Here is a 13,642-nt window from a genome sequence, read left to right as displayed (position 1 = left end):
GCTGCGGCCGACTGTTTAGAAGCTGTTGGGTTTGTTGCTAGATACGGAGCTCTAAAGCTTCCGTATGTTTTAACATTAGCGCTGGTTTGTCTGGCAGTTTTGATGGGACGGCAACAGCTCAGTCCCGTCGGTGCCGGATATCACAAAGTTTCCTGTAATATTGCATAGTGGCCTGAAAAAACACATGGTTTGGTTTTACTTAACGGCAGGTGTCAATTGTTAATGTTTTAGCTTATGGAATCAACAGCATCTTGTACCAGCGTGGAATCTATCCACCAGAATCTTTCACACGAATACAGAAGTACGGGCTTACAATGCTTGTTACAACGGATCCCGTCCTTAACAACTATTTGAAGAACGTAGTTGACCAGCTAAAAGGTATTGTTCTGGTTGATTTCAATTTTGCATTGCAAGCTTTTGAGCATCTGTTGTTTGTGAAATGTTTTTGCAAGAGTATGCCAGGTCTGGTCTGTAGTCACAAATGCATGATTTAAAGCTCTCAACCTTAATTTTATAAGTCTGGTGAAAAAGTTCAGGAGTCTGTGCTGTTGACTGTGTATTCTGGCTTCACTGAATAATGTTGATATGTCAGCCATGGTTCAGTGGTAGCACTCTCGCCTCTGAGTCAGAAGATCGTGGGTTTATTCCCACTCGAGATATGAGCACATAATCTAGGCTGATACTCCAGTGCAGTACTGAGGGAGTGCTGCACTGTTGGAGGTGCCGTCTTTCTGAGGAGGCGTTAAACCGAGGCCCAATCTGCCCCCTCGCATGGATGTAAAAGATATCATGCTACTATTTCGAAGAAGAGCAGTGGAGTTATCCCCGGTGTCCTGGCCAATATTTATCCCTCAACCATCATCACTTTTTAAAAATACAGATTATCTGATCATTATCACATTGCTGTTTGTGGGAGCTTGCTGTGTGCATATTGGCTGTCGTGTTTCCTGCATTACAACAGTGACTACACTTAAAGTACTTAATTGACTAAAATATTTTGAGATGTCCTGAGGTCATGAAAGACACTATATAAATGCAAGTTCTTAACACGCAGCAAAGTACCTAATCTTGGAAGGGTCTCAATTATTTGACTCGTTAGGTTTCAAGAGTATAGCTCTGAAAGTTAAGTCCATGCACCCTGAGCCTATGGTAGCAGAAGTTCTACTTTATTGATGTATGTGACATTCAAGCTTCTTCAGTTAGACAATTGTTCGTGGCATGATCACTTGAAAGGGGGAAAAATGGAAATTACAAAAACCTAGGTCTTCAGGGCGTAGTTACCGTTACATGTCCTCGTGGAGGAGAGTTGCATTTAATTTCCTTATCATTCTCTCCTCGCTCCCCAATTGGTGCAGCGTTAGATTCAGTTTTACAGGGATGCAAGTGGGCAGCTGCAGTTGTAAGTAGAGACACATGCTTGTGTGCTCCATGTACAGTGTGCTAGCTACTGGCCTGCAGATGCTGGTGAAATAATTTTATTTAAAATTGAGATAGCTGGCTTTTTCTTGATTGGGTACTGCAGCGAATCACTTGAGTCCTTTTTTAAGACTGAGTTTAAAAAGTCGTATGTTGTAACTGATTTGTAAGGAAGTTATGCTAAGTATTTATAAATCATTGGTTAGGCTTCAGCTGGAGTATTGTGTTCAATTCTGAGCACCATGCTTTAGGAAGGATGTCAAGGCCGTGGAGAGGGTGCAAATGAGATTTGCTAGAATGGTACCAGGGATGAGGGATTTCAGTTATGTGGAGAAGCTGGGATTGTTACCCTTGGAGCAGAGAAGGTTAAGGGGAGAGTTAATAGAGGTGTTCAAAATTATGAAGGGATTTAATAGAGTAGATAGGGATAAACTGTTTACGCTGGCAGGAGCTTTGGTAACCTGAGGACACAGATTTAAGATAATTGGCAAAAGAACCAGAGGGGAGATGAGAATTTTTTTTATACTGTAAGTTATGATCTGCAATGCACCTGAAATGGTGGTGGAAGCAGATTCAACTGGATATATACTTGAAAAGTTAAAAGTTGCAGGGCTATGGGGAAAGACCAGGGGCTTGGGTCTGGTTTTTAGCTCTTTCAAAGAGCCGGCACAGGCACAGTGGGCCGAATGGCCTCCTTTTGTGCTGTAAGAGTCTCTGACTCTAATATTGCAAGATATTCTTTCAGATGGTTTCTTCCTCTGTAATTTATGTGAATGCAGCAGTACTGTACTGCTTGTATGCTATTGTCATGGTGCAAAAGATGACATTGCACCAATACCAAACATGCAGTCTGAGTGAAACTATCTCGGTCTCGTACAGTTTGATCTGTAACACTGTAATACTTATTACTTCTGAGTTCAATGGCAAGCACTGTATTTATATTCATACAATTTTTGATTTTTTTTTTACTTATTTGGTACTAAACATTTATTTGCCTTGAGTGTTCTGTTTCATTAATTTCCAGTATTACAAGACTCTTTCAATTTCAGCCACGCTCAGATTTTATCCCTCTGCCCCTATTTTTGTTTCATCCTCTGAGCCCAATCCCTCCAACTCCCCTCGGTGTTCTGTGCTCTGATTGCATTGTATATTACTGTAGCTCACTCTGGGGGCATGCATTCACCTGCCTCTGGTGCTGGCCATTTATCCGGAGTGCCCCAACTCTCCAGTGCCAATTTCCTGCTGACTATTTTTCATGTCGCTGCCAAATTAGAGAAGAGCCACTGAATGAGGCAGCCTAAGGATCAAATATCTGTGGAGAAAGTTTGGAGATGATTCACCTAAAGGAACTGGTTGGTTGAGCTATGAGGCATTTTGCCATTCCATACTTTTTAATGTTCTTATTGGATGTGAGGTACCACTGATGTAGCAGATGTTTTGAGAAGGGGGAAGGCATAAGCAATTTTAAGCTAGTGCCAGTGAAGACACAGCATAACTTGGATGGATAGGTTAGGAGTAGAGGGGAAGGTAGTACAGGAAACTCTCGTTTAAACGGCACCTAAATATCCGGAATTCTCTAATAACCGGCAACATTCTCACTCCGAAAACTACAGTATACAGTCGTTTATAACTTTTGTTTTATTAAGTAATTAAAGAGTTATGGATTACCCTCAACTGGCATTACTCTACTTAATCAAGCATCTTCCACCATCCATTTAACACAACATTCTGTAGGTGAGTACCCAATTATACTGCACATTTCTTGATTTTTTTTATTTTTGTTTGTTAAAAATAGCCTCGGTAGATATACCTCTCCGTTATCCGGAATTTTTAATCAACCGGCACCATCCTGGTCCCGTCGGTGCTGGATACGAAAGAGTTTCCTGTACTCTGTCAAAATCTGATTGGAAAATCATCCCTTTCTACCAATGGCAAATACTATAAAGTTACCAAAAAGGTTTCAAAATGGCCATGTGAGGCTAAATTTTGCTGGCACTCAGGATAGGTTCGGAGGCAGGTCCGCTGTCAAAATCAAAAAGATTGAGAGCGGAGCGGTATCCCGCTCTGAACCCGCCTCCTTGTGCGTTTCCCTAGTGCCGGCTCTGCCTGTGCTTTGCAGACCCGGCACTAAGCGGCAGGTCATGTAATTCAGATACTTAAGAGGGTCTTTAAAGCTATTTAAGCAGCATTTTACCAGCTACTAACCATTTTCCCAAGTTTTCCATGAGGTTTATGTCACTCGGGGATCATGCCAGGTAAGTATGTCGGGTTCTGAACAACTCTCCGTTTCTTTGAATAGGTGAAAGCTGCAAAAGTGGCCTAAAAGCTACCATTTCACAGCTGGTCTCTTTCCAACGTCAGAAGCTGGAGCATTAATTATTTGGAACCCACTTTTGAAGTGTTTGGAGTAATCTCTCTATCCACTGTCACCTCCTTGGAACAACCTATCTCAACATTGACAGATTACTTCTGTCATCTTAACCTCACCTACCATCTGTTCCATCAGCATCGGTGCCTTGAAAAAATCTCACCTTGGTCCTCAATATCCCAAAGCAATCAGCCGCAACACCAGCATCACCGGGCACACCAGCAGCACCAACAACAACACCAACCTTCTCCACAATCAACTGATGCTGCACAGGGCACCATCACCCATGCACATTGCTGCCAGCGATGGCCTCACCATGTCCAGATTTGCTTCACTTAACACTGTACACTCTGGCTACCACATGATGCACCAGGTTGGCACCACCCCACACCAACACCATAAAGCATCCCTACAATGTCCAAGCCATTGCAGGGGTGGGGGGACAGGGACATTATGTCTCACCATTCACTGCAACTCACTAAGCCACTTCCAAAGGTGCAAACAAATCTGTCCAAGAATTTAAAGTGTTCAAAATAAAGATTTCAATGTTTGACAGCACATGACCAGAATCTTCACTAGACCATTGGCTAAACCACTCAAGTGCCTACCTTTGTGTGTTCTTAGTTGGTATGCTTGCAGTAGGGTGAGTGTGAGGGGTGGCTAGTGAGATGGGGAAGTGATAATGTAGATAGAGAGCGATGGGTGGAGGTGCAAGGTAAGTTGATGTGAGTAAGGATGTGCAGGAGTAGGGTAGGGAAAGCAGAGTGATGGGGATGTGTTGACACAGCAGGATGAGGTTGAGTGTGGCTTGGCAGTAATGTTTTGTGACCTACTGAAATCATTGAAAGGTTTGTGCCACTGCAGCCTGGTCCTGCTGACGACATCCCTGCTTATGCCCTCCTGTGCAATGTGCAACCAGGCTGTGTTGGTCTCCTGGGGAGGTGTCTTCAGCCCATTGGAAGGGAAGAGAACCTCCTTGCATGCTGTGACTCTCTCCATAAGCATATGGAGGGAGTCATGGGAGAGCCTGGGTGCAGCCGTGCACCTTTGTGCAGTGCTCGTCAGTGTTTGCAGCACCTCAGTGCTGTAGAACACTGACAGCACAACTGTCAAAATCAATGTGGACATGGCCCCTTTAAGGAAACCGGCTGATGACACGTCATCAGACCCGCTTCCTTTAAATTGGCCGGGTATCTCACAGGGCGGGCTTAACAAGCCCAATCAACAGAAAATCACTTGGAGGAGGCGGAATGAAGACACTCCACAGCTGGCAAAATCGGGGCCGTAGTATTTACTAGTAATTCAGCTTCTGGACTGTTGGGAGCTCATTTAAGCTTTTTATAAACTGTTTCCAGCAGTACACAAACAGTGTTACATTTAGAAAAGATGTAAATTCAAGGTAATGTTAGAGATTAGAAATTGATGTTAAATGTTTTCGTGTGTCTGCAAATATATTGGATCCCTTACTGCTTTTTCCTTGGCAGGACAGTGCTTGTTCTAAATCTGTTTGTATTTGTGTTTCAGATTGGTTATGTAACCACTTCGTTCAAAGGCTTGTGGTGGTTATCAACAGTGTTGAAACTAATGAGGTTCTAGAAAGATGGCAGTTTGATATTGAGTGTGACAAAACCATGACTGAAAGCAGGTAATTATTGCTGAGAACTATTCATATTCAGACTTCTTATGGACCAGTCCAAGCTGCAAAAAAAAAAACCAAGCATCATGTTGCTTCCTCTAGTCATCTTTGATTCAAAAATATTAGATCCATCTTGAGCTAATCACTTTCCTTTTTGAGAAGGATTGGAGGTGTCCTGAATTTTTCACGAGTGCTTTTCCTTTTAAGTGTGTCCATCCCAGAAGCAACCATCAAACTCTTTTGTAATGCTTTATTGCACATTTATGTACAGAAGTGGCAAATATAAATGCACTGGCAATCATGTTATAGATGTGTTGGTATGTGCTGCTACTCTGTTAATATTAAACTATCACTAATAAATAGATCACATTTAAAATAATTTTCCCCTCACAAAGAAAGTTCTGTCTCCCTTCATTTGTCTATGTCTAGGAAACGGCCCTTTTGAGACAGACAGAATATGGATCTTCAGGCTGAAGCCTTAAAGTGAAGAAGAAAAATGTGCAAGAGCCCATAGTTATCCCTCTTCCTGTGTAACCATCTACACCTAAATTGTAAATAAGCAATAAACTAATAATTTTATATGTATAGCCTTTGTGCAAATAGAATATACACTGGGGCAGGTGATTGGTGCGAAGATCACTTGTTATGGTAGATCAAGTTTACTAGTCTCTGCAACACTACAGAGTTACGGGGCCAGTGCCACTTGGTGATTTCTTTTCCATAGGCTGCACAGGTGCTAGAGAGATAGAACTAGATAGAACTTGCATTTATATAGCGCCTTTCACATCCCAAAGTGCTTTACAGTACTTTTGAACTGTAGTCAGTGTTGTAATGTATGAAATGCGGCAGCCAATTTGCACACTGCAAACTCCCACAAGCAGCAATGAGACAAATTACCAGATAATCTGGTTGTAATGTCGGTTGAGGAATAAATATCAGCCAGGACACCGGGAGAAAACTTCCCTAATCTTCGAAATAGTGCCATGGGATCTTTTACGTCCACCTGAGGGGGCAGATGGGACTTTGGTTTAATATCTAATTCGAAAGACAGCACTCCCTCAGTACTGCACTGGAGTGTCAACCTAGATTTTGTGCTCATGTCTCCAGAATGGGACTTGAACCCACAACCTTCTGATTCAGAGGCGACAGTGCTACCAACTGAGCCACAGCTGACACTACTGTTGAGTACCTTCTGTTTTAATCCACATTTTACCCATGTGCTGCTGTGAAAATTAGGTTAATGGGGTGATCCTGCAATTGTTCAAACTGCACAGTGCTTGACTTGGGGGGAAAAAAACAAAGTAGTGAGTGTATGGTTGAAATCTCATGTAGGCGTTCAGACATCATAAGCTGCTTGAGCTTGGTTATCTTCTGAAATGAGATGATAGCCTTGCACCCATTATTTTTTATGTACCTTGGTGCAGTAGTGGAAGCATTAAGTACTGCAAGGAGGCAGCTGTAGTTGTATGTCTGCTTGCACTCGTGTGGGGAAAGCACAGTATACTCAACTGCTTGCAATGCTGCTTATTCGCTGAATGTGAAAGCTGTTTTTCGTGGTTTAAGAATAGATCTGACTGGAAGCTTCATAGTGGCTATCGTTATAACACAGCATTACTGTCTCAATCACCTTTTTTGGGTAGTTGTGCTTTAGATTCAAATTTGTATTGCAAATTAAGTACCAATCAAAAAGATGGTGCACACCAACACCATATGAGTATACGGTATAAAAGAGCCTGGATAGTATTACTCCTTTTTGTGTTCTTTCCAGCCCCCTCCCCCATCCAGTGTTTGGTATTGTGCTGCAGTAGTTTATACATGATGTCCATACTGAAGGCTAACAATTATGATATAATCACTGAAGGTTTTTGGAGTGATAATTGACAGTTAATTATGAAGAAAGAACGGCCCCACAGATATGTATGTACATGACCGCAGACTTTATGGGGCTGAAATTGGGGTCTCTGTGACAGTGTACTCTCAGTCTGCATGCACAAAATCTGGAACTTGCGATCTGTCAAGGTAGGCCTTGACATCCTCAGAACCGCATGGAAGCTCAGTATTGCTGGCGCAGAGTTGGGCTATTTGCCCAGCAATTGCCCATGCAACTCTTACGGCTGGTGAAAGCAGGTGTAGGATCTGCTTGCATCAGCGTAAGGGTATATATAAGGCTTAAATAAAACATTTAAAAATCCAAAATAAGCACATACACTTTAAATGAGTTTATGCAAATATTGGCCTGGATTAAGATGTTTAAAATTATTTATCAAAGAATTGGTGCAATGAAGGGACTTATGAATAAAATTGCAATTCAGTACATTTAAAATTATTAGAATTCTGTAAATTGTATAATTATTCAGCGATTCCATTGCATATCATTAGGGGGTTCCCTTCGTAAATGATTGCAATGGAATCCTCCTTTGTCATTGGAGGACCGGGCCCACGTGATCCCAGGTACGCTTCTGAACCGCCTGCGTCCCTGGGATCCGTGGGCCTTTACGCTGCTGTCCGCCTCGAGGCCTGACACTGCAACTCTTCACAGCCTGGGCGCCTGGAGGTAGATTCGTAAATGTTTCGTGGGTCAGAGGCTTACTCCGGAGGTACGCCTCTGACCATAATTTCTAGCCCAATGAAACTACAAAGACCACTATAAATCTCTCAATTGAGAATAATGAAAGTCAGTAATATTTATGCCTAAACTCTAGAAAATGTGTGCAGAATTTGTATAACTTACATTTCTTGCTAAAATCATTTCCAAAGATGTGGGAAAGGAAGAACATGCAGCCTACAAGCTAATCTGGAATAGTTTTCCTGCTGTAAATTTGACCCAGTTGGATTGTTTTGGGGTAAGGCTGACAGCTTTGGGGTGGAATTGCCTCCCTGAACTGTTAGTGATGGTTTAAATAATTACTGCTCCACTCTCTTTGTTTTTATTTAAGTTTTCATTTATGTAACTTAGCAACTGTCAAGCCAATTGTATTACTCTGTATCAAATCTGGCAAGTTAATTTGCCAGTTAGAAAATGCAAATAGAATTAACAGAATCTTGAACTAGTTGTAGATATATGAAAAGTTACAAAACATTGCGCTAAAATACAGAAGTATAATTCTTTAACTGACGTGCATACTGTTACTAATCTAGTGCTGCAGTTGACTATTTGTAAACCTGTTCATGTTGACTAAAGCATTTATAGTTAATCTAAGGAAAAGAGTTACTTGTTGTCAGACTTCAATATCTTTGCCAGAAGTGTTTGTTCTCAGTTGAGAAATTGAGAAGTGATTTAAAAAAATTATTCTGTGGACTTTAACAGCTTGGCTTAAGTGTCAGCTTGGCTCAGTGCCTCTGAGTCAGAAGGTCCCACTCCAGCAGTTGAGCACATTATCTAGGATGACTGTTCAGTGCAGTACTGAGGGAATGCTTCATGGTGGAAGTGCCCAATCCACCTGTTCAGCTGTTTGGAATGGATTCCATGGCATTTTCTCCAAGAAGAGCAAGGAGTTCGTCTGGTGTCCTGGCCAACAATCATCTCTGAACCAGATTAATTGGATATTCATCTGTGATGTTTACGGCATCTTGCCATGCACAAATGAACTGCTGTATTTACTTGCAAAGTGAATATATTTCAAAAAATAATTAAGTGGCAATGAAGCACTTTTGGGCATCCTGAAGGTATGAAAGGTTCTATCTGGATGCAAATTTTTTCTTTCTTTAGATTTGTTTTTGTCAGGGTTTCCTAAATGTAGATATCAATGTGAAAGAAAGGTTTGAACTTTCCAAGATATAATGTCCAAATTATTAATGTTTAGAACAAAAATAGGAAATGCTGGAAACAACAAGCTTAGCAGCATCCGTACAGAGAAAAGATCGGTTAATGCTTTGTGTGCAATTCTTCTATTCATTTCAACTGAATTGTTTCAACAGTGTTGTCGTGGACTCTTTCTTTCTATATGGTATCAATCCCCAATTTCTATGTAGCCATTTTTCCTACTATTGTGCTTGCCAAATGATTCCATCCATATGTATGGACAAACAAAAAGTTGTAAAGATCCCAGTAGGCTTGGGCTACAGTGCCACATGGTTTCTGCTGGTAGTGGTGTATACAATCACTTTGTAATAGCTCGGCAGCACCACCTGCAGGAATTTGGTGGTAATGTACCAGTTTTGAAGCTGTAGGTCAGGCTGTTGGCAGTTTTACAAGATAGAGGATGAGGACTTCGGCACAGACAAGATGGGCCGAATAGCCTCCTTCTGTGCTGTAAATTTCTATGATTCTATGACTTAATTCAGCCCTCCTTGGCTCATATATCGGGAGTAGCCTTATAGCTCCCCTTCCTCGTCAGTGTCCAGTTATTTCTTAAATAGTTCCAGGCTTTTTGCTCGCACTGCTCTAACCATTCTATGTGTTGGTCATTCTTTGTGTGACAAAGGTATTTATGATATTGGTCCTAAATTTTCCTTTTACAGGATTGAAGATGTATCCTCTTATCCTATTCTCAGTTTAGTTTCCAGATTTACCTTTTGTATGCTGTTTATTACCTTACGTACTTTAAGGTCACCTCAATCACCTTGCAAGGTTATTAAACCAATGTTTCTCCACTTATTTCTCATACCTCAGGGCTTGGAATTTTCCTTGTATCTTGATGACCAGAACTGGACACAGTGTTCAAGGAATTGTCTGACCAGAGCGCTCTAGTTCGGTTATTTTTACTGAGTTGTACTGTACTGCTTTGTTCAGCATTCAGTTTGCTTTGTTGATTGCTGCTCTGGTCAGTTACATGTCGGGTTTAGTAAAGCCCTTTGGTCTCTTGTAACTTCACCCGTAGCTATTTCCACACCGCTCATGGTGTACTTCGGTTACCTATTTCCTCCCCTATGATCAGTACTTTATACTTGTCCATGTTAAATTTCATCGGCCATTGTTCTACTAAATTACATATTTGTCCAACTCCTCAGAATCAACTCTCATACCTAGTTTGGTATTGGCTGCAAATCTGAGCAATTGAGTTTCTGAATCCAAGTCATTAAGGCACATTAAAAACAGTAGGGGTTGTAATCCCAATCCTTGGGGAACTCCAATCCTTGGGGCACCCCAGTCAGTACTTCAGGCAGACTTGACTCGTTAAAAATACCAGTTGCTTTCTACCCAGCAACACATTTCTTCTATTCAAATTTTACCCTGAATCCCTCCTGCTTTGAGCTTTGTTTGGAGCCTTTCATGCAGAATTTTATCAAATGCTTTTTGGCAGTCTAGGTGACGTGCCATATCTTACAATAAGGGGCAGGGGAGAAGGATGACTTCAGTAATTGGGAACAACAATTGAGTCTTGATAAAGAAATATGTACTAATGTTGCTTGAATCCAAATTTTAAGGAACTGGATTGATGCTTTGAAATACTTACTTGGATCAGGTATGTGTTTATAGCCAGAGTCCTGTTTATGAGTGGGTTTTAAGTGCTGACATGGGAATGTGGGCAAATTTCAGAAGTACAAGAACAAGAGTCTGACAAGCTCTCAAACTTCTGTATTTAATGCGACTAGGGCAAAAACTGCATTCAATCTTCATTTCATTATGTCCATCAACAATTATATAGTGTTTTTATTTTTTTTTAAATTAAGGTGAGCGGGGGGTAATTTAAAGGAGCAGATGCGAGCCATGGTGGTAGAGTTGGGAGTGGTGACCAAAAGCTTGTTTTGAGAAGGTTTTTAATGGTGGAGGCTTTAAGGAGGGAGTTCGAGAGTAAGACTAAAGACTCTGCCAGCAGTAGTGGGGTGAAAGTAGGAGGGTTGCGCAGAAGGCTAGAGTTAGGCTCGGATGAGAAGTGGAGAGATTTGAAGATGACAAGGAATTTAAATTCAATATTTTATGGGATGGGAGTGATGGGTAACTTGTGTGGGAAAAGATATGGGTGGTTGAACTTTGGACAAGCTGGAGTTTAAGGAGGGTGGGAGGCTGGCAAAGAGAGTATCGGAGAAATCGAATCTAAAGGTGACAAAAACGTGGATCAGGATGTTGATGAGGTAAAGTAAGGCTTAAGGTTGAAATAAGTAGTGTTGGTGTTGGATATTGGGTTTGAAGCTCAGGTCTGGCTTGTACAGGGTGGCAAAGTTTTGCAGTCTGATTCTAGCCTGATTGGTCAAGGAGGGGGATGGAGTTGGTGTTGAGGGAGCTGCATTTATGGCAGGGGTCAAACCTGGTTTCAATCTTCCAGTGACTAGTTGGAGGAAGTTTTGACAATGTTAGACAGGCAGTCTGGTAGTGTAGAAGTGATGTCTCAAGCGAGGTGGTGCAAAGGTAGAGTTGTGTTGTCAGCATATATATGGAAGCTGATCCCACAGCAGCAAACCATATCTACATGCTACCCCTCAGTAATGATGGAGGTGTAACCAAGCATAGATTCTTGGGAAATTCCAGAGTTGACTGCGGGGACAGAAAGAGAAGCCAATACTGAAGATGTACTATAGCAAAATACTGCAGATGCTGGAAATCCGAAATAACAACAGAAAATGCTGGAAAAACTCAGCAGGCCAGGCAACATCCGTGGAGAGAAATTAGAGTCGACGTCTTCATAGGACAGCTAGGAATGGAACCGCACTAGAACAGTCCCACAGAGCTTGTCATTGTAGGAGAAGTAATGGAGGAGGATGACATGGTTGACCATATCAAACATGGGAAAAGGTTAGGTTGAGGAGGACAAGGAGGGATAATGCATAGTTATAACAGAAGATATCATTTGTGACTTCAGCTGTGCAGTGAGCAGGGTGGAAGCCAGGCTGAAGGGATGTGACTTGAGAGTTTTTAGGTGGTAGAGGTGTCATGATGTGTGGAGTTTGAGTGAATTAGTAAGGGATCTGGGGAGATTTTTCCTTGGGCCGGATAATGAGTTAGAGAGGGTAATGAAGACACAGGAAAATTAAAGGAAAATAGTTAATGAAGGAAAAATGGAGAAAATACATATTCAAGAGGAAAATTAAACTTATCTAAGAAGATGGAGTGATGCTGATGAATTATCTGGGGTTGCAATCTAGATGCTGGGGCCACCGACAAGACAGCTCAACCACGAAGAACACTCTGTTTGCTAGAGATATATGTGAAAAGTCAACTTGCTCTATGTGATTAGTAATAACAGCAACTTTAACTTCTGAGCTTTGGCTGAAAAAACATCCTTGGGAGCTGCTTTTCTGCCAATCTGAAGCCCGTTTTTACAAAATGGACAATGGCTTCCCACAGGCACAATTAAAAGTAATTCTTTTCAGAAGAAAAACTTATAGAAATGCTAGAATAGGCTTTTAGTTAATTAGAAATAAGTTTAAAAGAATGCAAAACGGTAATAGGGGAAGATGTCGAGCAGAAGAAATATTTAAAAATTCTTTAAATGCTTTTGTGTATTTTGTAATAGTGTTACAATTACAGTACCAAAGTTGCTTCTGACATCTGAATAGTTTTATTATTCTAATCTTGATTTATTTTGGTCTCATGACTTGAGCTGAAAAACTTAGTGCCACAGTCTGTGAGCTAGCCACTATCCGCATTCTAAGAGATGAAAGGGAAACAAAGCTTCTATCGAGACGAGAGGGAGACGGAAGAGTGAGTCTTGGCTCCAAGTTAACCTCGTCAAAATATTCCCATTTTAATTTTTGCAGCACGCATGCAGTTTCAAAGAGAGCTTTGGTTTTCAATATTGACTGAAATAAAGACCAGGAATATTGAGGTTACTGATTGTTGTTTGGCCAGTACATTGCTTTCAATGTAATAATTGTCTCATTGCAGCCAAGCAAGGGAGAAATCTGAAAAAGCGATTCAAGATGAAATTCGGTCCGTCATTAGACAGATTACTGCTACGGTGACTTTCTTGCCTTTGCTAGACGCTGCATGTAAGTGAATATTTTTCTTGGCATTTATATAAGATATTAAAACATTTGTTCCTGGTGATTTTTGATTTTTTTCCCTCCTTGTCCCCTCTGCACCACACCAATACCTAGGCCGAGAGGACTGGCAACCAACCTGCTTCCAGATCTGTTAGTTGCTATTGTATAACTAGTTGCTAGGTGCTGATTGAGAGCAGTGCTCTTGTGATTGTTTTTTTCCCCACCTCATTATGGTTCTGTAGGATTGTGCCTAGCCTGTGCTTGGTTTCTTTTCCAGACAGCAAAGCTAAGGTCAGCACCCTGCCATGTGGGGAATTTGCAAAGAACCATTTTATGTCCTGCCCTCGATGATACGGTTT

General features: G+C 41.4%; 1 protein-coding gene across 1 annotated transcript in view; it reads left to right on the top strand.

Moving 5' to 3' along the window:
- mad2l1 (MAD2 mitotic arrest deficient-like 1 (yeast)) overlaps positions 1-13,642 on the top strand; it is a 36,669-nt gene that overhangs the window by 20,278 nt on the left and 2,749 nt on the right. Inside the window, exons 2-4 of the mRNA XM_085963003.1 lie at positions 232-378; positions 5,309-5,429; positions 13,186-13,289. Coding sequence (XP_085819129.1) covers positions 232-378; positions 5,309-5,429; positions 13,186-13,289 — 372 coding nt within the window. The remainder of the gene's footprint in view (positions 1-231; positions 379-5,308; positions 5,430-13,185; positions 13,290-13,642) is intronic.

This window comes from Somniosus microcephalus, chromosome 2, assembly GCF_052327205.1.
Source record: "Somniosus microcephalus isolate GS21.2 chromosome 2, FLI_Smic_1.0, whole genome shotgun sequence".
NCBI lineage: Eukaryota > Metazoa > Chordata > Chondrichthyes > Squaliformes > Somniosidae > Somniosus > Somniosus microcephalus.
Note: the sequence above shows the minus strand (reverse complement) of the source record. Positions and strands in the feature narration are given on the sequence as shown.